Source organism: Pithys albifrons, chromosome 14 (assembly GCF_047495875.1).
Source record: "Pithys albifrons albifrons isolate INPA30051 chromosome 14, PitAlb_v1, whole genome shotgun sequence".
In the NCBI taxonomy this organism is placed as follows: domain Eukaryota; kingdom Metazoa; phylum Chordata; class Aves; order Passeriformes; family Thamnophilidae; genus Pithys; species Pithys albifrons.
Genome location: NC_092471.1, coordinates 20,195,442 through 20,219,433, shown reverse-complemented (window position 1 = coordinate 20,219,433; position 23,992 = coordinate 20,195,442). Strand labels below are relative to the sequence as shown.

General features: G+C 55.0%; 1 protein-coding gene and 1 non-coding gene across 2 annotated transcripts; one reads left to right on the top strand and one right to left on the bottom strand.

The window, feature by feature from the left end:
- Window positions 1-1,112: 1,112 nt before the first annotated feature.
- On the bottom strand, window positions 1,113-17,018 carry LOC139678589 (ras-related GTP-binding protein A). Its single transcript, XM_071569519.1, has 10 exons — window positions 16,765-17,018; window positions 15,101-15,134; window positions 13,159-13,258; window positions 11,541-11,607; window positions 10,609-10,831; window positions 8,579-8,674; window positions 7,707-7,829; window positions 5,360-5,451; window positions 4,388-4,503; window positions 1,113-1,583 (listed from the first exon to the last, which is right to left on the bottom strand). Exons 2-10 carry the CDS (start codon window positions 15,125-15,127, stop codon window positions 1,486-1,488), a joined length of 942 nt encoding a protein of 313 aa, XP_071425620.1. The 5' UTR covers window positions 15,128-15,134; window positions 16,765-17,018; the 3' UTR covers window positions 1,113-1,485.
- Window positions 17,019-17,289: 271 nt separating this feature from the next.
- TRNAE-UUC (transfer RNA glutamic acid (anticodon UUC)) lies at window positions 17,290-17,361 on the top strand. The gene has a single exon. It is a non-coding gene; the product is annotated as a tRNA-Glu (tRNA).
- The last annotated feature ends 6,631 nt before the right edge of the window (window positions 17,362-23,992 follow it).

Sequence of the window (23,992 nt, the reverse complement as noted above, 5' to 3'; positions counted from 1 at the left end):
GAGCAAAAGGACAAGGTTGATTCCCAGAATCCCTGTGAGATTTGCAGCCAGAGAAGAGCAGAACTTTAGCCCCAACACTGGATCCCTGTCCCTGGGGGTCTCCAGGCTGGGCATCTGCACACGGGGTGTGGGTCCTGAGCAGCTCCAGGACCACCCCTCCCTCACAGCCTTTTTGCTCCTCCACCCTTTAACATTATCCCATTTCCATGTGAAGTTTATCCCCTAAGGAAGCCCAACAGCAATTCCTCATCTCCAAGGAAATGAGGCAGCATTCCCACTGTCCTTCCCCTGGCTCTGTGGGATAATGTCCTGGGATCACCTGCTCCCAGCAGAAGGTGCCTCAGTGTGCCCAGAATTTCAGCCATAAGCCACCTTCCCTCCTGAAGCTGCAGAGCCCTTCCAGGTCACCCCTTGGAGGTGACATTCCTGAGGCTCCAGCACATGGATCGGCAGTTCCCCACGTTCCTGCTCCAGGGTTGGGGTGTGGGAATCCATGACATTCCCAGACTGGTCCCAGCCGTGGGGGGAACTGCAGTTTGCTCCACCCAGACCCGCCGTTCCCACTCCAGGCATTCCCACAGCCAAGGACAACCCCTCCATCTCCAGCCCATTCACAAGTTCTCCAGCAGCTCCAGGCCTGGTAACAGCTCCTCTCCCACAGGGATGATTCCCATTGAAGCCTCCCCCAGCCTGAGCAGCTGCTGGGTGGGTGGTGTGAGACACGGGTGTTAATTCCATGGAGATGGAGAAGGGATGGGAGGGGTTGTGTGGAGCCCTCTCCATTCTCCAGCCCAACATGCCCTTTGGCTCCTCATTCTCACCCAACAGACTCGCCCAGTTGGATTTTTCCCCTCCCAGTGGGTGTGTGGGCAGGGACACAGGGGCAGAGCCAGGCTTGGAGTCACCACACCCTTTTTATACAGTAATTTGATGCAGCAGGAGAGAAAAAAGGGAGAGAGATGCTGCCAAGCATCAGCTCCCACCCAGCACACCAAGGCAACTCTGGGATGGCTTCCAGTCAAACCACCCCAGAAACATGACAGGAGAAATGCAGCTCCCACACATCTGCTTTCCCAGATTTTGGAAGAAAGCAAACCCACTTTGCAAAGCTGTAGGATCTGAAATCCCTGGTAGCAAAAATTTATTTTCATGACTGAAGACAAGGAGAAATTTATAAACTTATTCTAGCAACCAACCAAGAAAACAGTAAATACCCCCAATCCCTGTGACTTAAATCACCACCTGGCAGCAAAACATCCAACCTGGGAACCTGCCCTGCCTCCTTCCCAACCCCACAGGTGCCAGGGAAGTCTCTGAAGGTCCACAGTGTGCCCAGACATCCTCTGAGCCTCTAGTGTCCGACGTGACCAGGAGAGAAAACAAAGCAGCACACTCATCTCAAAGCCCAACAAAGACATCAACAGTGTTAGATTCTCCTCAAAAGAAGTAGTCCCAACGCATTTGTTGTGCCCCCAGAGCCCTGGATCAGCGCATGAGCAGGCTGTGCTTTGGGCCATCCACCCTCTCCAGCTTCTCAAAGTGTTTCCTGGCGTTGCGGATGTTGATCAGCGTGGCCGCGGAAGCTGGCACGGAAAAGGGACAGGGCAGAGAAGGAGGAGTTAAAAGGAGGGCACTGACCACGGCCCCAGGGCTCTCAGTCCATCCTGCTGCTCCCAGGCTGGGCACGAGGCAGCGTGGGATGGGCTGGGCACCATTTCATGTGGGGGGGTCTGGGCACCATTTCATGTGGGAGAGTCTGGGCACCATTTCATGTGGGAGAGTCTGGGCACCATTTCATGTGGGAGGGTCTGGGCACCATTTAATGTGGGATGGGATGGGCACCATTTCATGTGGGAGGGTCTGGGCACCATTCTGTGTGGGATGGGCTGGGCACCATTTCATGTGGGAGGGTCTGGGCACCATTCTGTGTGGGATGGGCTGGGCACCATTTAATGTGGGAGGGTCTGGGCACCATTTAATGTGGGATGGGCTGGGCACCATTTAATGTGGGAGGGTCTGGGCACCATTTAATGTGGGATGGGCTGGGCACCATTTAATGCAGGAGGGTCTGGGCACCATTCAGTGTGGGATGGGCTGGGTACCATTTAATGCAGGAGGGTCTGGGCACCATTTAATGTGGGATGGGCACCATTCAGTGTGGGATGGGCTGGGCACCATTTAATGCAGGAGGGTCTGGGCACCATTTAATGTGGGATGGGCACCATTCAGTGTGGGATGGGCTGGGCACCATTTAATGCAGGAGGGTCTGGGCACCATTCAGTGTGGGATGGGCTGGGCACCATTTAATGCAGGAGGGTCTGGGCACCATTCAGTGTGGGATGGGCTGGGCACCATTTAATGCAGGAGGGTCTGGGCACAATTCAGTGTGGGATGGGATGGGCACCATTTAATGCAGGAGGGTCTGGGCACCATTTAATGTGGGATGGGATGGGCACCATTTAATGTGGGATGGGATGGGCACCATTTAATGTGGGAGGGGCTGGGCACCATTTAATGTGGGATGGGCTGGGCACCATTTAATGTGGGAGGGTCTGGGCACAATTCAGTGTGGGATGGGATGGGCACCACTTAATGTGGGAGGGTCTGGGGCAAAACAATGTGGGAGGGTCTGCACAAAACAATGTTGGGTTGATATGGACTGAATTTAATTGGGCTGAATTTAATTGGGAAGGTCTGGGGACAATTCAGCGTGGGAGGGTTTGGGCAAAATTTAATGTGGAGGGGTCTGGGCAGAATTTAACTGGGAAGGTCTGGGCACCATTTAATGTGGGAGGGTCTGGGCTGAATTTAACTGGGAGGGTTTGGGCACCATTTAATGTGGGAGGGTCTGGGCTGAATTTAATGTGGGAGGGTCTGCACAAAACAATGTTGGGTTGGTCTGGGCTGAATTTAATTGGGAAGGTCTGGGGACAATTTCATGTAAGAGGGTCTGGGCAAGTTTTAATGTAGGAAGGCCTGGACAAAATTTAATTGGGATGATTTGGGCAGAATTTAATGTGGGAGAGTCTGGGCACGAGTCAGAGTGGGAAGGTCTGGGCTGAATTCAGTATGGGACAGTCTGGGGAAAATTTACTGTGGGAGGGTCTGCACAAAACTGTGTGTTGGGTTGGTCTGGGCTGAATTTAATTGGGATGGTCTGGGCTGAATTTAATGTGAGAGGGTTTGGACAAAATTAAATGTGTAATGGTATGGACAGAATTTAACTGGGAAGGTCTGGGCTGAATTTAATGTGGGAGGGTCTGGGGCAAAACTTAATGTGGGAGGGTCTGCACAAAACAATGTTGGGTTGATATGGACTGAATTTAATTGGGCTGAATTTAATTGGGAAGGTCTGGAAATTTAATGTGGAAGGGTCTGGGCAGAATTTAACTGGGAAGGTCTGGGCAGAATTTAACTGGGAAGGTCTGGGCAGAATTTAATGTGGGAGGGTCTGGGCTGAATTTAATGTGGGAGGGTCTGCACAAAACAATGTTGGGTTGGTCTGGGCTGAATTTAATTGGGAAGGTCTGGGGACAATTCAGTGTGGGAAGATTTGGGCAAAATTTAATGTGGAAGGGTCTGGGCAGAATTTAATGAAGGAAGGCCTGGGCTGAATTTAATGTGGGCTGATCTGGGCTGAATTTAATGTGGGCTGATCTGGGCTGTTTGCTGCCCCCTGAACATCATGAGGAAGAGCCCAGTGAACTGCAGCCCCAGGGAGAGCTGCCCAAGCCAGCCCAGGGGCCCACCTGCTGCTCCCAGCACAGCAATGTCCCAGCTGGTGTCTCAGCCACACAGTTTTCCCTATTTCAGTAACAAACTAAAGGGCAACGAGGTGTCCTGGGCAGTGTCTCTGGAGCACCTCAGATCCCACCAGGAGCTCCAAGTGGAGCTGTGGAAACAGTTAACTGGTCCCCTGGGGCCTGGGCTGGCACTGCTGCAGCTTCTGCTTTAGGATAAACAGATGCTGCTATAATTAGAGTCCTGTCCACCAAGAGACAGCTCAGGCAGCCAGAGCAACACTCCAGCATGATCCATCTCTGCTTCCTCTCCAAAAAACACCAGGGCTGCCAGCCCAGAATGGCCCAAAATAGGTTATTGGGCATGACCTGCTCAAGGAGGTTGCATCTGTTCTGGTGGTTCCTCTCCCAGCCAAGGATCCTCCCTGTGACAGCAACAGCTCAGCTGTCCCAGCACGTCCCACCTCTGCAGAGTCAGGCACTGCCCACCCATTCCCCACCCTGCCGGTCACTCAGTCCCCCTCCATCTCTTCATTATGAGCTTTGTAATTAAATCTCATTTTCCAAGAGAAACACAGCTCAAACTGGACTCATTTCAGCTTGTTGGGGTTTTTTTTTCTGTTCTAACCAGGTTTATCTTGACTTACGTATGGAAGGGTCTGACATAACCACCATCACGTATGTGTTGGATGTAAAGATGTCAATGAAAGCAGCAAAGTTTGAGTTCCTGACCTCCATGCTCTGGAAAGAGGCTGCCAGCTTACTGAGAAAACAGAAATAAAGGGGAAAAAAGAGTAAATGAACTATTCCTGCACCACTGCTCCAACAGCCTCAGTGCCCACGTGGCCAACAGCCCTTATTTGAGCTGTTGGGAACACAGAGGAGTTTGATTCCCACTTGGCAGGAAACACCAGGTGTGACCACAGCAGGGCTGGTTGGCTGGGTTTGGTTTTTAAAGACACAACTCTTCAGCTTTGGGCTGAGTGAGAACTGTATGAACTGATCTGTGCACTGAACAGTGAAGGGAACTCTGGACACACAACCCCCCTGACAGAGCCTGCTCCCCACAGATGCCACTCACAGGGACACTCTGGATGACCCAGCAGAAACAAGGATAAAACTGGAACATCTGGAGACATCTGGAACATCTGAAACCACGAAGCCACTTCCCACCCAGGCTCCACACCCTTCCAGTACAAGCAGACTGTGGAGTCTGGAGGCTGTTCAAAGCCAGGCTGCCCCAAAGCTGTACACTTTTCCATTCAAAATATGGATCAATAGTGCCTGGAAGCCTCTTCCTGCCCAGCCAGGGCAGGGCTGGAGCAGAGCTCTCCCCCTGACACTGCAAACACTGTCTCTGATTGCTCACTTCAGTCCTGGAACTTTCCTCCCTTGCCCAGGAAAATGAGGCCTAGAAGGGAACAGCTGTTTCAGAACAAACCTCCTGAACCATCAGCAAAGGAGGGAGTTAAAAACCAACACTTCCCACTCCCCTGAGCTGAGTTCAAGCACAGTGCAATTCCTGCTGAGGAGCCACAGGACTGGGGTTCACTGGAGAGCCCCACACAGCCAAAACACCTGCTGAGGTGTCTCCCCACCTCCTGAGCCCATCAGCTCACCTGCAGCTCAGCTTGAATTGTTTGATGATGTTGCTGATCTTCTCAAACCTGTGGACGTCCCTCTGCTCTTTGCATTGATAGTGAGAAATGACCTGGAGAGGGGACAGAGCCAGTCAGAGGTTCCAGCACAGGTGGGAGTGGGAGCTGCCCAGGGCAGGGATCCCCTTTGATTTCCCCTTTGCCTCTGGCTGGTGGGAACTTGGGAACTAATTGCAACAATTCTTGTGGTGTTTTCATGGAGAAACAGGACTCAGCAACACAATCACCAGGGAGCCTTCAACACACACAAAGTACATAAAGATGCAAAAGCCACTTCTGTCCACCTGAGGTCTGGACACTCCAATCAGCAGTGATTCAAAGCCAAAGATGTGCAAGGAGGGGAAAAAATGCAAGCCCATCACCTCAGGAATGGGAAAGGACACCTGCCCAGTGCTGGGATGGCTTTTCCCTCCTGAGTCTGTGGTGCTCTGGGTTCTCCAGGGCTGACCCTGAGACAGAGCCCACCCTGCAGAGGCAGGATGGACACACAGTGCTCCCAGAGCCCCACCAAGCTGCTCCTCCCTCAGCAAAGGCAGCTGTTTTCCTCAGGAGCTTCCTCTCCACCAGTCCAGCCACACTGGTGGACTCTCATCCAGTCTCACCCAGAGCACTGCCCTCCTCTTCCTCCCACACAGATCCAGCAGCAGCTGCAGACCTGAGTGCCTGGATCCAAACACCCAGGGGATCTAAAGCCTTTTAGGAATCCTTGCAGTGTGAGCTCTGCCCAGACCTTTCCACAAGCTGGTGTGTCCTACAGCCCTTCCCTGCTCAGCCTCGTCAGGAACAGGCCAGGAACTGCAACTCCTGCAGGAGGGAAGGGCACGAGGAGCTGCATCACCTCCATTCCCACAGCAAATCACAAAGGGATATTTAAAAAACCTTAAGCCATGTGCTTGAAGCTCTTCAGAATCACAAAATCAACTCTTACTGGCCCTTCCAGGAGGTCAAACTCTGCTCTACCTATGGAGTCACATTTATGAGAATTAAGGGAGGTTTTAAGTTTTTCTTTTCCTTTTTTTTTTCACTTAAGCACCTCAAAAGAATCACTGTTTAAACCTGCCCAATTATTCACACAAGGACAGGTTGAGCCCATTCAAGGGTTGCATTCACAGGGTGAAGTTCCTTCCTAAACATCCCAGATGAGTTTTTTTTTAACTATGATTTGAACACGATTTCAGAATAAGGTTTTCAGAGTAAGATTTCACTTCAGGAGAAAAAAAGTCCTGTGGATATTTAAATAAATATATATAAAAAAAGGAGAGAAGCCTTTTAAAAAGTCACCATTACACTGAAAATAAGCCTGGAATTCTTGTAGCAAAGATTATTCTTTGTCAGTTAAAATTGTGCTTCCAACAATCACAATCACACTGTTACACACCCCCAAGGTGGAACTGCTCATTATCTACAAGAGGTCAAAAAGCAGAACTTGCCAGACATGGCAGGTGTTTGCTTCTGATAGTTGAAGAAGGGGGAAAAGTTTGGGCTCCTTTCCCACATTCCCTCCATCATTTCCAAATCACCATCAAGGAAAACACTCCAAACAATTCAAACTCATCCCTTCAGCTCAGTGAGAGTTTTGGGGCAAAGTGTGAAGAGTCCACCCCATAATCCAAGAGCATGGATGGCCAAGCAGCAAAGGTGGTTTTAACCAGGACCTTTCCCCTGGCAAAGACAGGGATTGGGAGCACCTGGAAAACCACTGCAAGCCAATGACTCGTGATCCTTCACTATCCATACTCTGGGTTTGCATCAAAACCCAAAAGAAACCAAGTCCAGTTAAAATGTCACAGCAGGAGGAACTGAAAATGTTCATTTTTCAAGCTAAACAAGGTTCCTGTCCTGTGCAGAAAGGAATTCTCAAAGAAGTCCTGTGGCCAACACCAGAATGGGGATATGAAACATCCTGGAAAAGGGAAACACCAATCAAACCCTCAGCTCAGCTGCTGGAAGGGGGAATTTTGGGAAGGTCTCATGAGCCACAGTGTCATATCAGCTGCTTTCAGCATCCCAAGGGCTGGACCAATGCATTCTGCACTTCCAAGGAATTCCAGACTGGGTTGGGTGGGAAGAGACCTTAAAGTTCAATTCATCCACCCCCTGCCCTGGGCAGGGACACCTCCCACCAGCCCAGGGTGCTCCAAGCCCTGTCCAGCCTGGCCTGGGACACTCCCAGGGATGGGGCAGCCACAGCTTCTCTGGGCACCTGTGCCAGGGCCTGCCCACCCTCCCAGGGAGGGGGATGATCCCTCCAGGAATTCCTCCCAGGCTGGGCAGAGGGGCCCAAGGGGAGGGCAGGGCAGTGACTCACCAGGAACGTGGCCCTCTCAAACAGCAGCACTTCATCTGCCTCAATGATCTGAGCAAAGTTCCTCAGGTTCATCTCCAGCTGCTGCACGTTGGGGATCAGCTGGTACACGATGCTGGACCAGGCCTGGCAGCACAGACACAGCATGAGGGCTCAGCAGCAACTTCTCTGCCTCCCTGGGTGCTCAGAGAGGGATTATTGGCAGTTCTGGGGGTTGGCAGCCTGGGCAAGACTGAGAAGCTTCTCCACCCCCATGGCCAAGTACCTCCAGGGGACATGGACAGAGGAAACCCAGACCTGAGGAGACCCTTCACAAGGTGAAGTTCTTCTCCACATCAGTCACAGAAACTACTAAATCTTACTAATTGTTACTAAATAGGCTTAAATAATCCTATTTTTCAGTTAGCAACCCTTCTGCCTTTCTCCCTGCTCAGGTTTCCAGAGATGTTTTAATCTTGAGGAAGGTCACATCGCAGATGGACACTTGGCAGCTCATCCCTGATCCAAACAGAAAGCTCCACCCTATCCCAGGGGGTCAGGAACAAGCCCAGGAGGGATTGGGGATATTGGGATCAACATCTGTCCTCATCCAGGCTCAGGTTGTCCCAGCTCAGCCTCCCCTCTGCCCACCTGCTGCCCCAGGTGTGTGCCCAGACACCTCCCCAGGACCCACATGGTGTTTGGGATACCTTTTGCCAAGCACCTGAGATTTTCCAAACACTTCTGACTCTTTAAAATTAATTAGTTAAGCCCAGGATGCCCTGATAGCATTTCCAACCTGCAGAACTGAGCAGAGCCAGGCACTGCCCCAGCAGCAGCAGCCAGCACTGCCTCTCCTGGTGGGAAGGGAAACATGGAGAGGGAGCTGCACAAACCTTGTAGAGGGTTTCATCCCAGATGGAGGTTCTAAAACAAACACATTCCAAGGGCCTGGAGAGGCGTTTCAGGTCCTCCTCACGCTCCTTGAAAATCTGGGGAGTGAAAAGACAGAGCAGCAGCTGAGTGGGGGTGTTTGTGCCTCTGCTGAGCTTCCTGCATGGAATTACAGGGGGGTTCCAGGTGGATCTGTGGCACCTACAGCTCTGGAGAAGGGACAAGGGCAGAGCATCTGTGCAGGACAGGCTGGGAGAAACCACCCACAGACCATGGATGAATGGCTATAGAATCCCAGACTGGTTTGGGTTGAAGGGACCTTAAAGACCATCTCATTCCACCCCCTGCCATGGGCAGGGACACCTCCCACCAGCCCAAGCTGCTCCAAGCCCCATCCTTGAGACAGGAGTCCAAAACTTCCCTGGGAGCCAAAGTCAAAACAACTGCAGATGTTGTGGAGTGGGAGTGAAGTGGACACTCTGGAGGGTCTCTGAGGACCTAAATCGTGACAAATCCCTGGCAAAAAGCTCCATCACTGAGAGCAGCACAGGAGGGAGGCAGGTGAGGGTGCTGAGAGGAGCAGCTCCGAGGCAGGTGCTCGGAGAGACCTCCCTGCTCACACCACACTCTGCCCTCAACACTTCTGGCTGCACAAAGAGGGGAGCAGGGGAAGAGCAAAGCCCAGCCAGGCCCCTCTGGAACTCCCAGAGCCAGCAAGGGGAACTCACAGCCACCACCTCCCCCTGGGCCTTGTGGGAACAGGACAGAGCGTGATCCAAGCCCCATGGAATGCTGGGCCAACACCATGTGGGTCCTGCACACCACAGGCTTCCCTAAGATTTACAAAAATAGTGATTTAGCCCAGGACATGCACATTGCTGTGAGCAGCAGATACCTTAAAACAGCTCTTGATGGGTGGTGAGGCCCCTCTTTGCCCACCCCCTCCTTCGGGGCCCTCCCTGAGTCTGCAGCTCTCTTTAAACCAGTGTTTGTCCAGCAGTCCCACCACAAACATGGCCAGGACTGCAGCAAGAATAGCTTAGACTCCTCCCTCAGTCTGGAGGGAAGTGAGGAAAAGCTCCTTGAGCCCTCTGAAGGAGCTCTGAGCTGTTTCAGGGCAGCACCAGAACGGGAAGAGGAAGATCTCTGGAAGATCTCTGCCCCCAGGAAGGACAAGGGATCCGAGCTGGAAGGTCTGTCTGTGCAGGGAGCTCAGGTCTGGTTTCAGCCACAGGACCTGCATGTTCCCTTTGCAGCTGCCAAGGCAAAACTCACTGGGAATTGGTACAAAGTTTAAAAAACCTCTTATTTCTGACCAAAGCCAGCAGCCTAAAGTGGTCTCCAAACTTGCTGCAGGGCAGGAAGTGGCCAAGCAGCTGAGGATGTGCTCAAAGCCACACAGCTCAGTTCCCTTGGGGTATCAGGAGCTGTCCCAGCAGAAAAAGGAAGGTTTGTAAGAACTCAACATCTTCCCCTCTCCCTGTGACCTTTCAAAAGCCACAAACTGAGCAGAAACCACCAAACATCTGTGAAAGGTTGATCTCTGGGCAGGCAGAGCAAACACAAGAGCAGGATCAACCAACAGAAACCACCTCCTGGTTAAGTGGGAAAGTTCCACCTCCTATTTTCTGGTGATGCTTTAGAACAGAGCCTGAGCTGGAGTGAAAGCAGCAGCTGAACTGAAAACAACCCTTCCTGTCACCACCACCACCATCCAAATGGTGGGCAGGGAGTTTAAGGAGCTGGAATTCCCTCAGTTCCACCTCCCCTCTGGAGCCAAGGTGTGCTGAAAGCTCAGGAATCGGCGCTAGGAAGGGAAGGGCTTTGAGCAGTTGTCTCTAAAATACACTCCTTCTGTTCTCCACTAGAGTAGAGGATGACACATTCAAACCAGGCAGGAAAAGCTTAGAGGGCTCTGAGAAGCCTGAACATCTGAGAAACCCTTCGAGGAACAGCCCTGGCAGGGCTGTGTTTGATGTGCCAGGAGATGCTCCGCGGGGAGGCATTTCCATGGCAACTCCCAGCATCTCACCAAATCCCGCTGGTCCTCCTGCACCAAGTCCATCTTGTGCACCAGGCAGAAGATCTTGGCATCAGGGGAGTTCTGCAGAATGGCCTCCAGGCACGACTGGTAGTAGTGCATGTCCTTCTCCAGCTCCCTGCTCTCCACGTCGAACACGTAGATGAGAACCTCCACGTTGCGGAAGATGTTGTCCCGCTGGCTGGTGAAGTAGTTCTCCATGAAGGTGTCCTGCCTGAGGAGGAAAGCCAGGAGACTCCTGTTAGAGCAACCAGAACTTGCTTGGCAAGGCCAGCAAGGTGTTAATTGTGAAAAAGTCTCCTGCTAGGAAGGCAGGGCTTGAATTTGGAGCTGCAGATCCCACCATGGAGCTGCATTCCCCGTGACCAGACTCCCTGAGCATTCCCAAGCAAAGCTGGAAGCTCCTGAAGAGCAGCAGCCCACCAGTTCCACCATAACTGAAGCTTCCCTTGTGTCCTGCACAGCTACACTGCTTCTGGACCCACATTGGCTTCTAAAGAACTGATACAGAACACCCACAGCAGCAGAATCTGCTCAAATGTGACCAAAACCATCCTGTTGTCCCAGGATTTGGATCTCCTCTGACTTGGGTTAAATAGAGCTCAGATGATGCATGAGCCCATGGAGCTGAGCAAAGCTCAGCTGAGGCTCCATCAGAGGGACAGCATTCCTCAAAAAGCTGCTTCCAGGAGCCACAGGATCACTGGCAACCTTCTCTGCACACATCCCACTTGGAATAAAGTGGCAAGGGGCACTTCCAAAAGCAGCAGCACCTCAGGAGGTAGCCCAGGTGAAGGACTCTCTTGGCACACAAACACCACACTCCTCCTCCCTTGGAGCAGCATCTTCCCTGTTCCATCCCCACCTGGTTGCCCACAGCCATTCCCAAAGGGTTGGAAAAGAAAGGGATAATCAGCACCTACCCTCCACAGTCCCACAGGTTTAACACCAGGTTTCCCAGGAATCTCACATGGGAGTGCTCCACATCAACTGCAGAGAGACAACAGGAGTTTACAGGCTGTCCCACACCCCTGGGTTAGAGCTGGCTCCTCAGGCAGCCAAACATCACAGGAATCACCAGGGAATCATGGAATGGTTTGGGTTGGAGGGGTCATCAAAGCCATCTCAGCCCAAACACCATCCAGTCTGCCCTTGGACACTTCCAGGGATGGCAAGACAGCCCCCAGGTTGTAAAATCCCACCTAAATCCTGCTGTGTGCAGTTCCCAGAGGAATTCAAGCCTCACTGCTCTCCTGGGAAGTGCAGCAGGTGCTTCCCCTTCAGCCACACGTTCCCTGATCTCTGGGATATTTTAGGAATGGTACTAATTGCATCAAACTCTGCCAGGCCTGAACCCAGCCTTAAAAAATAAACCAGGAGGGCAGAGAATGGAAACTTCAGGAAGAGGCCAAATTTACACCAATCCCTGACATTAAATCCTCCCTGTGAGCAGCATCAGATCTGGACAATTTATCCCCCTTTTCCAGAGGAATCACTTCTTGATTTTTCAGATCAGTGGCTTTGGAAGGGGAAAAAGAAAAGGCACAAGGTTCTGATGCCAAAGGGGTTTTTGTTCTGATTTTCACATTTTGTAGATTTTAGGAACACAGTAGTTGTGGATTTTTAGAAAGTTAATATTTCTAACAGTTTAAGTTTAATGCCTTTCTATCACTACCCCTGTCCCAGAACAGGGAGCTCAAATTCCTTTAGTTAATTAATCTTGTTTAGACTCCTTTCCAAGGTAGAGCTGAAGGATATCAGAAGGCCCACAGAATGAAACATAAACACAGGTCAGAGTGACCCAAAAGCCAGAATTGGATGAGCTCCAAGAGACCTTTGTGTGCCTGAGGAAGAAGAGTTGATGAAGACAGAGGGTCTTGACGACCCCAGATCCAATTCCAGGGGTTGGTCCAGGGGTGGGACTGGGGCTGGACTGAGAAATGTGTAAAGCAATGATTGGAGGGATCTTATTATAAAAGCCATGGAAACAAGAACTGGGACACATGCCTGTCATCCTGTATTCCTGTGGGCTGTAGGCCTGGGATATTAAAGGACCTTTACTTTTTATCTTACCCTACACTAACGTGCTCAGAGTCCTGTTTTTGGGGGAGGGTCACTCACAGCATCAGTACTAATTAAGCCCAGTGTATCATCCTGCCAAAACCACGGGTGGATTGCAGGATCCCTGCACTGGAGATCAGCTGGATGCAACAGGAAAGCTCCATCAGCACGAGGAGGCTCTGACACTCCTCACTGACAGGGGCAGCTGCAGCCAAGGCTGCTTCCTGAGCCAAAAACCAAACTTAAGGATAAAAGTCAAACAATAAAGCAGCAAACTGAAGGCAGTGCTTCCTCCTCCTGCCTGTGCAGCTCCCTGCCTGTCCCTGGCTGCCCTGGGAGCCAGGTGTGGCAGCTGGGAGGCCCAGCACAGACACACCTCAGGCACAGGAGGGGCAGGATTGCTGCAGGGAACGGGGAGGGGCCCCACCCCTGCCAGGAGGGGGGTTTGGGCACTGGGAGGGCACACAAGAGCAGCCTTACTGGTGGCACCCAGGCGGCGCGTGTCCCGGGCAATGTAGTTTGCAAAGATAATGGATCTCATGCTGGTCTTCCCAGACCCACTTTTACCCATCAGCAGCACCTGGGAAGGAAAAGAAAAGCAGAAAGAATGAGGTATGAAACAGCACTAAGTCCTTCACAGCTCCCTTGGGTTGACACCTTATTGCCAGGGCCACCAAAACTCAGCAGCTGGGATGGCACCAGGACACCGAGAGGGGCACCAGGCCTGGCAAGCAGCACATGGACACCCTCAGCTCCCATGGGCACGGAACTGTGCTCAGAATTAACACTTTTTCCCAACACAGGACTTACAACCAGCACTTGGGAAGAGCAGGAGGTGCCTTCCCCACTCCCAGGGGAGGTCTGATGGCTTTGAGGACAGCAAAGGACTTTGCCAGGACAGAGGAACAGCTTTGCCTGAAGCCTTTAGGACCAGACTGGAATCAATCCCTCACTCCACTGGCATTGCCCCCCATCCTCATCCCAGGATGGTTTGGGGTGGAAGGGACCTTAAAGTTCATCTAATCCTGCTCTTCTCTTTCTTGTAACATGACTTGTTTTCTCTTGCCCAACAGAAGTGAAATGCCAGTGACAAGTCAAGTTTCAGGTGTCAAAAGATCAGAAGAAAAAGAAGTTAAAAGCAGGTGGAATAGCCCAGGGCAAGTGCCCCAGTGTGGGCAGACACTTGACTCCAGATTCCTGCCTGCAGACACCAGGCCAAAGGAGAAGTCCCAAAAATGAGGGGATGCTGGGGGTTGGGGAGGGGGGATGAGGGGAGAGAGTCACACAAGGCAAGACTTTACATTGTGATCTAGAAGTAAAAATTAAAAAAAACCCAAACCAACAGTGGCAGCCAACACAGACTTGCTCACAAACCCCAGCTGTTAAACAAGTTCCAGCTCCAATGCCAAATGCAGCCTTTGGCAACAGCTCTGAAAGTCTCCCATCAAGGAGAGGCCTAAGGAGAGCAGGGCCAGCACCAGGGCAGGGAATTGGCCAGGAGGGCACTTGCTCCCCTCCCACCCTCCCTGTGTGACAGCTCAGGAGCTGCCACAGCCTTGGGGGGAAACCCTTGGCAGAATCCCACCCTCCTGCTTTCTCCAGCCACCCCTGAGCGTGACTGCAGCTCCTCACAGGCCAGCAGAGCCCTGGCCAAGGGACCTGAGCACAGGCCTGCAGGATTTGGGAACCAGGGAGGCTGCCCAGGCCAGCCCAGCCCAGAATGCCCATGCCAGGGAAGATGGCACAGCCACAGCTCTGATTTCACAGCTCCAGCACAAACCCCACAGGCAGGAACTCACCAGCTCCAAGGCACAGCCCCAGCCAGCCCCCAGCAAACCCAAATCCCGAGTTTTGGGCTGCAGAGGCCTTGCAAGGGGCTCAACCACAGGCAGGAAAGCCAATCCCAGCACACCATGGAAAAGCAGCCACATATTCCCTTCAGAGCTGCTTTAACAGCGTTGGATGCAGTGCTGGTGGAGCACACCCACCCCTGCCATCCCCAGAGGAGCTGCTCCTGCTCCACGTGTTAAATTCCATCCTCTCTGGAGCTCTGAGCAAATTATGGGCTCCCCCTGAGCTCCTGTGACACTCCGAAGGGTCTCCCCTTGGAAGGGCCCTCTTGGAAGCCCCAAGGGAGTGGTTTGGGGCAGATCCTCTTCCCCCACGCTGCGAGCACGAGGTTTGCAGAGGGTTTTGCAACACCCCCCACAAACAGTTGCCCGGCAGTTCTGGAGGATGGCTCTGCAATCAGCCCACCCCGGGAACAAACCCAGTTTTATTGCCCGGCACTTAAAGCATTGAGGATGATTCCAAAAGCCTTCCCAGGCACCTGAGCCCCACATCCCACCGAGGACAGTGACATTCGTGGATGTGGATGGGGAAGGGAAACCCAACAGCAGAGGATCCCTCTCGCAGTCCTTACCTTTTTCTTCATGGCTGTGCTTGGCATCACACACCTGCCGAGAGAAGCCCACCTTGGACCGCTGCGTTCCTTGGATCCTCCCGCCCATCCCGATCCCACCCCCGGCAGCCCCGGGAATTACCGACACAGCCTCGCCCTCCCGCTGCCACGGGGAACTCCCGCGGCCGGGAAACCTCCGGCGACCCCAAGCCCCGCAGCCCCTTCCCCCGGGATGCTCCCGCAGCCCCTTCCCCCGGGATGCTCCCGCAGCCCCTTCCCCCGGGATGCTCCCGCAGCCCCTTCCCCCGGGATGCTCCCGCAGCCCCTTCCCCCGGGATGCTCCCGCAGCCCCTTCCCCCGGGATGCTCCCGCAGCCCCTTCCCCCGGGATGCTCCCGCAGCCCCTTCCCCCGGGATGCTCCCGCAGCCCCTTCCCCGGGATGCTCCCGCAGCCCCTTCCCCCGGGATGCTCCCGCAGCCCCTTCCCGCAGCCCCTTCCCCCGGGATGCTCCCGCAGCCCCTTCCCCCGGGATGTTCCCGCAGCCCCTTCCCCCGGGATGCTCCCGCAGCCCCTTCCCCCGGGATGCTCCCGCAGCCCCTTCCCGCAGCCCCTTCCCCCGGGATGCTCCCGCAGCCCCTTCCCCCGGGATGTTCCCGCAGCCCCTTCCCTGGGATACCCCTTCCCTTCCCCCGGGATGGCCTCGCACCACGGGATGCCTCCACCCCCTTTCCCCTGGGATGTTCCACAGTCCCTCCCCCCCCGGGATGTACCCGCAGCCGCTTTCCCTGGAATGCCCCTTCCCTGGGATGCCCCAGAGACCCTTCCCCCAGGTCCCCCTCGGGATGCCCCTTCCTCCCTGGATGGCCCTTCCTTTTTCCCCCAGGATGTCCCAGAGCCCTTTTCCCCAGATCCCCCCTGGATGTCCCTTCCCCCAAGATGTCCCATTCCCCCCTGGATGTCCCATTCCCCCCTGGATTTCCCATTCCCCCCTGGATGTCCCATTCCCCCCTGGATGTCCCATTCCCCCCTGGATGTCCCTTCCCCCCTGGATGTCCCTTCCCCCCGAGATGTCCCATTCCCCCCTGGATGTCCCCAGATCCCCCCTGGATGTCCCCAGATCCCCCCTGGATGTCCCCAGATCCCCCCTGGATGTCCCCAGATCCCCCCTGGATTTCCCATTCCCCCCTGAATGTCCCATTCCCCCCTGGATGTCCCATTCCCCCCTGAATGTCCCTTCCCCCCTGGATGTCCCTTCCCCCCTGGATGTCCCTTCCCCCCTGGATGTCCCATTCCCCCCTGGATGTCCCCAGATACCCCCTGGATGCCCATTCCCCCCTGGATTTCCCATTCCCCCCTGAATGTCCCATTCCCCCCCCCTGGATGTCCCATTCCCCCCCCTGGATGTCCCATTCCCCCCCCTGGATGTCCCATTTCCCCCCCCTGGATGTCCCCAGAACCCCCCTGGATGTCCCATTCCCCCCTGGATATCCCCAGATCCCCCCTGGATGTCCCATTCCCCCAGGACGCCCCTTCCCTCCCCGTTCCCCGCCCCGCGGCCCCCGGGGCAGCCCCGGCCGCGCTCCCCGCCCGCAGCCCCGCAGCGGCCTCTGCCCCCGTGCCGTGCCGGGCCGGGCCGTGCCGTGTCGTGCCGGGCCGTGCCGTGCCGTGCCGTGCCGGGCCGGTACCTGCGGCGGCGCTGGGCGGGCTGTGCCGGTGCGACCCCCGGTGGGTCGGGCGGGCTCGGGGCCGGCTGTGCCGGTGTGTGCCCCGGGGCGGGCGGCGGCGGCGGCGCTGGGGGCGGGCCGGGGGGCGCTGCCGCGGATGTATCGCGGTATATCGCGGTGTATATCCCGATATATCCCGGTGTATATCCCGGCGTGTCCCACCCCCCCCCGCCGCTCACGGGACCCGGCGCGCCGCGGCCAACGCCGGTCACGTGACCGCGCGCCCCGCCCGCCGCCGCGCGCGCCCCTCGCCTGTCACGTGAGGCGCCTGAAGGCTCGGCCGCCATTTTGGGTGAGGGCAAAGCCCAGTGCTGGCAGAGCGAAGGGCTCTGTGGCGTGGGGGCGGGATCCCGGTGATTCCCGGTGGTTCCTGGTGGTTCCCGATGGTTCCAGACGCACGTATGGAGTGAGAGCGGGGCCCATCGGGGCCGCACAGTCCCGGGTGACAGCGCTTTGGGTCGCGCGGGCCACCCCGCACACAGCGCCTCCCATATGGTCTAGCGGTTAGGATTCCTGGTTTTCACCCAGGCGGCCCGGGTTCGACTCCCGGTATGGGAAGCTCCCTTTTTCTTTCCCACCGCAAAGGTCAACGTGTGTCTCTTCTCTCCCTCTTTTCCTCCTCACATTCCCCCCGCAGAACCCTGTCGGGCACTATTTTTGCAGCTCTGCGGGAGAATTTCCCCACCCGAAGCCGCAGGACGCGCTTTGGGCTGCAAAGGCGGCTTGGCACGTGTTGGAAACGTCCGAGCACGCTGGACATGCAGCCCTCGCTAATTAACACGCCGCTAATTGCCCCTTCGCTAATGCAAGGAAGATAAAACCCCTGCTTGTGTCCCACAGGGGGGTTTAACCCGCCCGGAGCTGCCCGAGGCAAACACCATTGCACTGCAAGTCCGGCAGCACCGAAGTGCTCAAGAGTTACATACACAGGAATAGATAATATATGGATGTATAAATGGGGGGGCTCGGTCCCCTCTCACAGCCCTGGCACCTTCTGTGTCCCCTCTCAGAGCCCTGGCACCTCATGTGTCCCCTCTCACAGCCCTGTCACCTCATGTGTCCCCTCTCAAAGCCCTGCCACCTTCTGTGTCCCCTCTCAGAGCCCTGGCACCTTCTGCGTCCCCTCTCAGAGCCCTGGCACCTTCTGTGTCCCCTCTCACAGCCCTGGCACCTTCTGTGTCCCCTCGCAGAGCCCTCTCACCTCATGTGTCCCCTCTCAAAGCCCTGCCACCTTCTGTGTCCCCTCTCAGAGCCCTGGCACCACGTTTGTCCCCTTGCTGAGTCTTGTCATCTGATTTGTCCCCTCTCAGAGCCTCATGTGTCCCCTCTCAAAGCCTTGTCACCTTGTGTCCATTCTCAGAGCCTTGTCACCCTCGGTGTCCCCTCTCAGAGCCCCGTCATCTCATGTGTCCCCTCTCAGAGCCCTGGCACCTCCTGTGTCCCTTCTCAGAGCCCTGGCACCTTGTGAGTCCTCTCAGAGCACCTCCTGTGTCCCTTCTCAGAGCCCTGGCACCTCCTGTGTCCCCTCTCAGAGCCCTGGCACCTTCTGTGTTCCCTCTCAGAGCCCTGGCACCACGTTTGTCCCCTTGCAGAGTCTTGTCATCTGATTTGTCCCCTCTCAGAGCCTCATGTGTCCCCTCTCAAAGCCTTGTCACCTTGTGTCCATTCTCAGAGCCTTATCACCCTCGGTGTCCCCTCTCAGAGCCTTGTCACCTTCTGTGTCCCCTCTCAGAGCCCCGTCATCTCATGTGTCCCCTCTCAGAGCCCTGGCACCTCCTGTGTCCCTTCTCAGAGCCCTGGCACCTTGTGAGTCCTCTCAGAGCACCTCCTGTGTCCCTTCTCAGAGCCCTGGCACCTCCTGTGTCCCCTCGCAGAGCCCTGTCACCTCATGTGTCCCCTCTTGGAGCCTCCTGTGTCCCCTCTCAGAACCTTGTTTCCTGATTTGTCCAGACTCTTGACACCTTGTGTGTCCCCTCTCAAAGCCTTGTCACCCTGTGTCCATTCTCAGAGCCTTATCACCCTCTGTGTCCCCTCTCAGAGCCCTCTCACCTCATGTGTCCCCTCTCAGAGCCCTGGCACCTTCTGTGTCCCCTCTCAGAGCCCACTCACCTCCTGTGTCCCCTCACAGAGCCCTGACACCTCATGTGTCCCCTCTCAGAGCCCTGGCACCTTCTGTGTCCCCTCTCAGAGCCCTGGCACCTCCTGTGTCCCCTCTCAGAGCCCTGGCACCTTCTGTGTCCCTTCTCAGAGCCCTGTCACCTCATGTGTCCCCTCTCACAGCCCTGCCACCTTCAGTGTCCCCTCTCACAGCCCTGCCACCTTCTGTGACCCCTCTCAGAGCCCTGTCAACTTCTGTGTCCCCTCTCAGAGCCTTGTCACCTTGTGTCCCCTCTCAGAGCCTTGACACATCATGTGTTCCTTTTCAAAGCTTTGTCACATTGTGTGTCCCCTCTCAGAGCCTCACGTGTCCCCTCTCAGTGCCTTGTCACCTTCTGTGTCCCCTCTCACAGCCCTGTCACCTCATGTGTCCCCTCTCAGAGCCTTGCCACGTTCTGTTTCCCCTCTCAGAGCCCTGTCACCTCGTGTGTCCCCTCTCAGAGCCCTGGCACGTCCCTTATTCCCCCCTTAGAGCCTTGTCCCCTCTCCCCCCGCCCCCCTGTCAGAGCTCTTGGATCTCAGGTGTGCCCTCCCGAGCCCTGGCACATGGCACATTTTGGCTCTAAAGACATCCCAGCCTGCCCATAATTTTTGCCCCTCAGGGCTGTCTCTCCTCCCCAGGAAGGCCCTGCCCAGCTCTGCTCTCTGCCCTGGGGATCCTGATGCAGGTTTTGGGGGGTTCAGAGGCAGGGCTGTGGGTGCCAGGGCTTGTCCTTGGGAAGTGGTGGGCTTGGCAGAAGCCTGTGGTCCCCCCCTGGCTCCTCTCAGCCATGCTGGGCCTTTTCCAGCCAGGAATTCCCACATAAAGGGGGTCCCTGTGTCCCCTCTTCAGGGAAAATCCTGCTGTTGTTTTTTGATGCTGCTTAAATAACCTCCAAGAACCAGCCAGGCTTATAAATACTTGGAGTTTTCCCTTCAATAATGAGCTTTAAGCAGGACTACAAACAATGGCCAGATGCCTGAATTATAAAGAACTAAACACTTCAGGCATCACCAAATAAATTTGCTTCCTTTGAATCCCAGAATGAAGATATTTCCATAAAGATCTCAAGCAGCAAAGGGGCCAGTGTGTGATGTACCTTAAGGAATTATTTCAGCCTCCCAGGACACAGAGGAACAGGAATATTCAGTGCAGGACTCTCCTGGTGCTCTCTAGGGAAGGGCAGATCTGGGACACTCTGGGTATCAACTGCTGTGATGCCTCCTTGTGCCACATCCAGCCTTGGGAATTCACTGAGCTCCTCTGGGCCCGGCCCAGAAACACATCCAGGAGCAAAGGAAACCATTCCAGAGGGCTGAAGAAAGGAATGTGCAGCTCCAGAATCCCTAAGGGTGAAGAGAGGACTGGCAGGGCTGCCTGTCAGCCAGCTTGCTCTGTCAGGTGTCCTTGGGCAGCAAACATTCCCTTGGGAGCCAAGGAGGATTTGCACATCCCTGCAGTGAGTGCAGCAGCTTGGAATTTTAGCCAGTGAAGAGTTTCTTGGATGCTGGATAAGAAGTGGCCACACAGCACATGGAAAGTGTTTCCCAAGGGGGTCAATGGCAGCTGGAAAGGAGTTTTAGGACAGACAACACCTACCCCCCCGTGCTTCCCACAGAGCTGCTGGGCTGGGAGGGACTCTGAGGGTGTCCAGGGCTGTGTCCGGAGTATCTCCAAGGAAAATGACCCCTAACTAACCAGTGGGTGGGAATGGCAGGGATTGCCCAGAGGATTTCAGGCTTTGAAGCTTTTTAGTCTTTTCCCCACTGTTACTTAAAGCTTTTAAGAGCCAAAACACCCAAGGCTGGGTTTAGGTCCCTTCTTTGAAGCCTGTGAAAGATGTCAGGAAAACATCCACCTGTTCTTTCTTGTATTTGCTTTTTACAAATGTTTTATATTTGCATTTCAGACCTCAGTGTAACATCTGTCAGACTTTGGACCCAAACTTGCAGGGCTGTGCTTTGTCTGACTCTGGGTATGCCCATTTTCCATCGATGCTGAGCACACTCAGGAGCAGCTGTGACAGTGACTCTGTGCCCCAGAACACTGTGCCAAGATCCACGAGAATTTAGAGGCATTTCACCTCTTCATTTCTCCAGCTGAACTCTTCGATGTCCCAGTTAAGCAGAAAATAATTAAAGGTGTGATTAGCTGTGAAGGGGGAGTACAATGAAATTGGTTTTCCTCTCCCACCCCCTTCCTTCTGTACCTTTGCCTTGAAATGTCCTTTAAAACAACGTTTTCAAAGAGAATTATTGCACCAAGTCAGAATATTCTGATAAAATATTTCTAGTTCTCTGCCATTCTCACAGGGGAGAAGCTTGTCTTCAATTTTGAAACTAAGTTAATGATTTAACTGCACAATGACAACCCCCCCTTGCTGCTCTGAGCTCTGCTGGTTCACCTGCTCACAGATTCAGGTCCTTGCACACTCAAGTTGTTCACGTTTGAAGCTTTATTGGCCAAACTTCCACTTGAACAATCCAAAATGCTCCAAATCTGTAAAACAACTGCAGCTCAGGGCCTGTCCAGAACCAAGACCACACTCCATGACACAAACCCCAAGCACTGAACAAGCAGTCAGGCTCCTCTGCACCTTCAGCTCTTGCTTTTATGGTTGTGGCAGACAATAAAGAGCTAAAAGATGAGTGGCTACACTTCCCCCTTGACAGGCTGCCCTGGTTTCTGTATTTAGCAGTGACAAAAACATGAAGGCCCCAGCACTGTGACCATCTCCTGCAGCACAGGAGAGCAGCTAGGAAGGCATGCTCACCTCCCAAAACATCCAGGTTTTTCTGGACTGCAACAGCCTCCTCTCCCCCAGGTGGTGTTTAGGTGGCTCATTACAGCAGCCACAGCCCTGAGATAAATCAGTGACCCCACAGAACAGACAGCTGAGCAGCCCCCACCTTCCTCCCACTGAGAAACAAAAAGAAAACAAACCAAAAATGAGCTGCCACTTTAAAACATTTTGTGTTAAATGTGCAAAAAAGAAGCCTGTGGTTCACTGTGCTCTGATAAAACCTTCACCAAGGGCTCAAACACTTTGTTCCCAGGGGCTCACTGTGGTGCTGCCTTCACTGCAGGATTCTCTTCACACTCTGAATGTTTTAATCCGATTTCAATGTTTTTATGTAAAACAGACACAAGGTGAGTTATCCCAAGGTTTGGTGCTCCCAGGCTGCCCTGGGGACCCGTGTGCTCCCTGCAGGGTTTCAGGCCCTGCTGTTCACAGCAGAACTCACCAGGTGACACCCTCTCTCCTCCTCTGGCTGAAGGCACATCTTGTCTCCACATTCGCCTGGTGAGAGTGAAAAGCTTTGGCACCACCTGAGCTGCTGAGTTCAGTCAAACTGCTCTAAGCAGAGCAGCTCTGCTCAGAGACCACAGGCTGAGCCACAGAGGGGTTCCTGCACTCCCAGCTACCCATTCCACAGGAAATTACAGATCTAATTGCCTCTGGAGCTGTAGGAAAATTTAAACAAGAGAAAGAGCCAGGCAGCCCTCCCTTCTCCAGCTGCCCCAACCTGAGTGGAGGGCATCAAGGAATGCCATGCAAGGCAGAGGCACACAGTGCCCTGTGTGAGCACTCAGACCTCACAGAGGTCTGCAGGCTGACAGGAAAAGCCTCACAGCAGGGGAGGTGCCTCAGTTCTTTGTGCCACTGCTGCCTGGGGGCATTAGCAGGGAGTCATTAATCACAGAGTGCCAGAATGGTTTGGGCTGGGAGGGACCTTGAAGCTCATCTCACCACACCCCCTGCCCTGGGCAGGGACACCTCCCACCAGCCCAGGCTGCTCCAAGCCCTGTCCAGCCTGGCCTGGGACACTCCCAGGGATGGGGCAGCCACAGCTGCTCTGGGCAACCTGTGCCAGGGCCTGCCCACCTTCACAGCCAACAATTCCTTCCCAGCATCCCATCGAACCCTGCCCTCACTGGGAAGCCATTCCCTGTGTCCTGGCCCTCCATCCCTTGTCCCCAGTCCCTCTCCAGCTCTCCTGGAGCCCCTTCAGGCCCCATAAGGGGCTCTCAGGTGTCCCTGGAGCCTTCTCTTCTCCAGGTGACCCCCCAGCTCTCCTCAGCCTCCCGGTTGTTTTCTGCAACTTGTCTCCTGCTCTGAGGACCAGAGAATCCCCCCTAGAACTGCCAGGATGGCACAGAGCAGAGAGTGGAGCTGCTGCTGGACCTGCCAGGATGGCACAGAGCAGAGAGTGGAGCTGCTGCTGGACCTGCCAGGATGGCACAGAGAGTGGAGGTGCTGTTGGATCTGCCAGGATGGCACAGAGAGTGGAGCTGCTGCTGGATCTGCCAGGATGGCACAGAGTGGAGGTGCTGCTGAATCTGCCAGGATGGCACAGAGCAGAGTGGAGGTGCTGCTGGATCTGCCAGGATGGCACAGAGCAGAGTGGAGGTGCTGCTGGATCTGCCAGGATGGCACAGAGCAGAGAGTGGAGGTGCTGCTGGACCTGCCAGGATGGCACAGAGAGTGGAGTTGCTGTTGGATCTGCCAGGATGGCACAGAGCAGAGAGTGGAGCTGCTGCTGGACCTGCCAGGATGGCACAGAGCAGAGAGTGGAGCTGCTGCTGGACCTGCCAGGATGGCACAGAGCAGAGAGTGGAGGTGCTGCTGGACGTGCCAGGATGGCACAGAGCAGAGAGTGGAGGTGCTGCTGGACCTGCCAGGATGGCACAGAGCAGAGTGGAGGTGCTGCTGGGCTGGCAGACTCTGCCTGCAGCCTGGGCAGCGTGTGCTGAGCTCCCTCAGCTGTAAATCCACACACCGTGCCCACCCCGGCTCCGCCCGCAGCTGTCCCAGCCCGGGCAGTGGGAGCAGCCCCAGGGCACGTGTGGGGCAGAGCCGGAGCTCGGGCGGGCACTGGGGGGGCTGTGCCCTCTCCCGGCTCCTCCCGAGGGGGGCTGGCCCTCCACGCACCGGATCCGCAGCACCGGATCGACCCCGAGCGCCTGAGCTGCGGCCGGTCCCGCATCCCTCCACCAGAGCCCCCTTGGAAAATTCAGCCCAGCCCAGCCCAGCCCAGCCTCGGCCTCTCC

Excerpts from the sequence above, each read along its gene's own strand:
- LOC139678589 (XM_071569519.1), bottom strand. The coding sequence starts at position 15,127 with ATGCCAAGCACAGCCATGAAGAAAAAG. Across the intron at positions 11,608-13,158 it reads GCGCCGCCTGGGTGCCACCA|TTGATGTGGAGCACTCCCAT; the intron begins GTAAGGCTGCTC and ends GTCTCTCTGCAG. Across the intron at positions 8,675-10,608 it reads AGGAGGACCAGCGGGATTTG|ATTTTCAAGGAGCGTGAGGA; the intron begins GTGAGATGCTGG and ends TTCACTCCCCAG.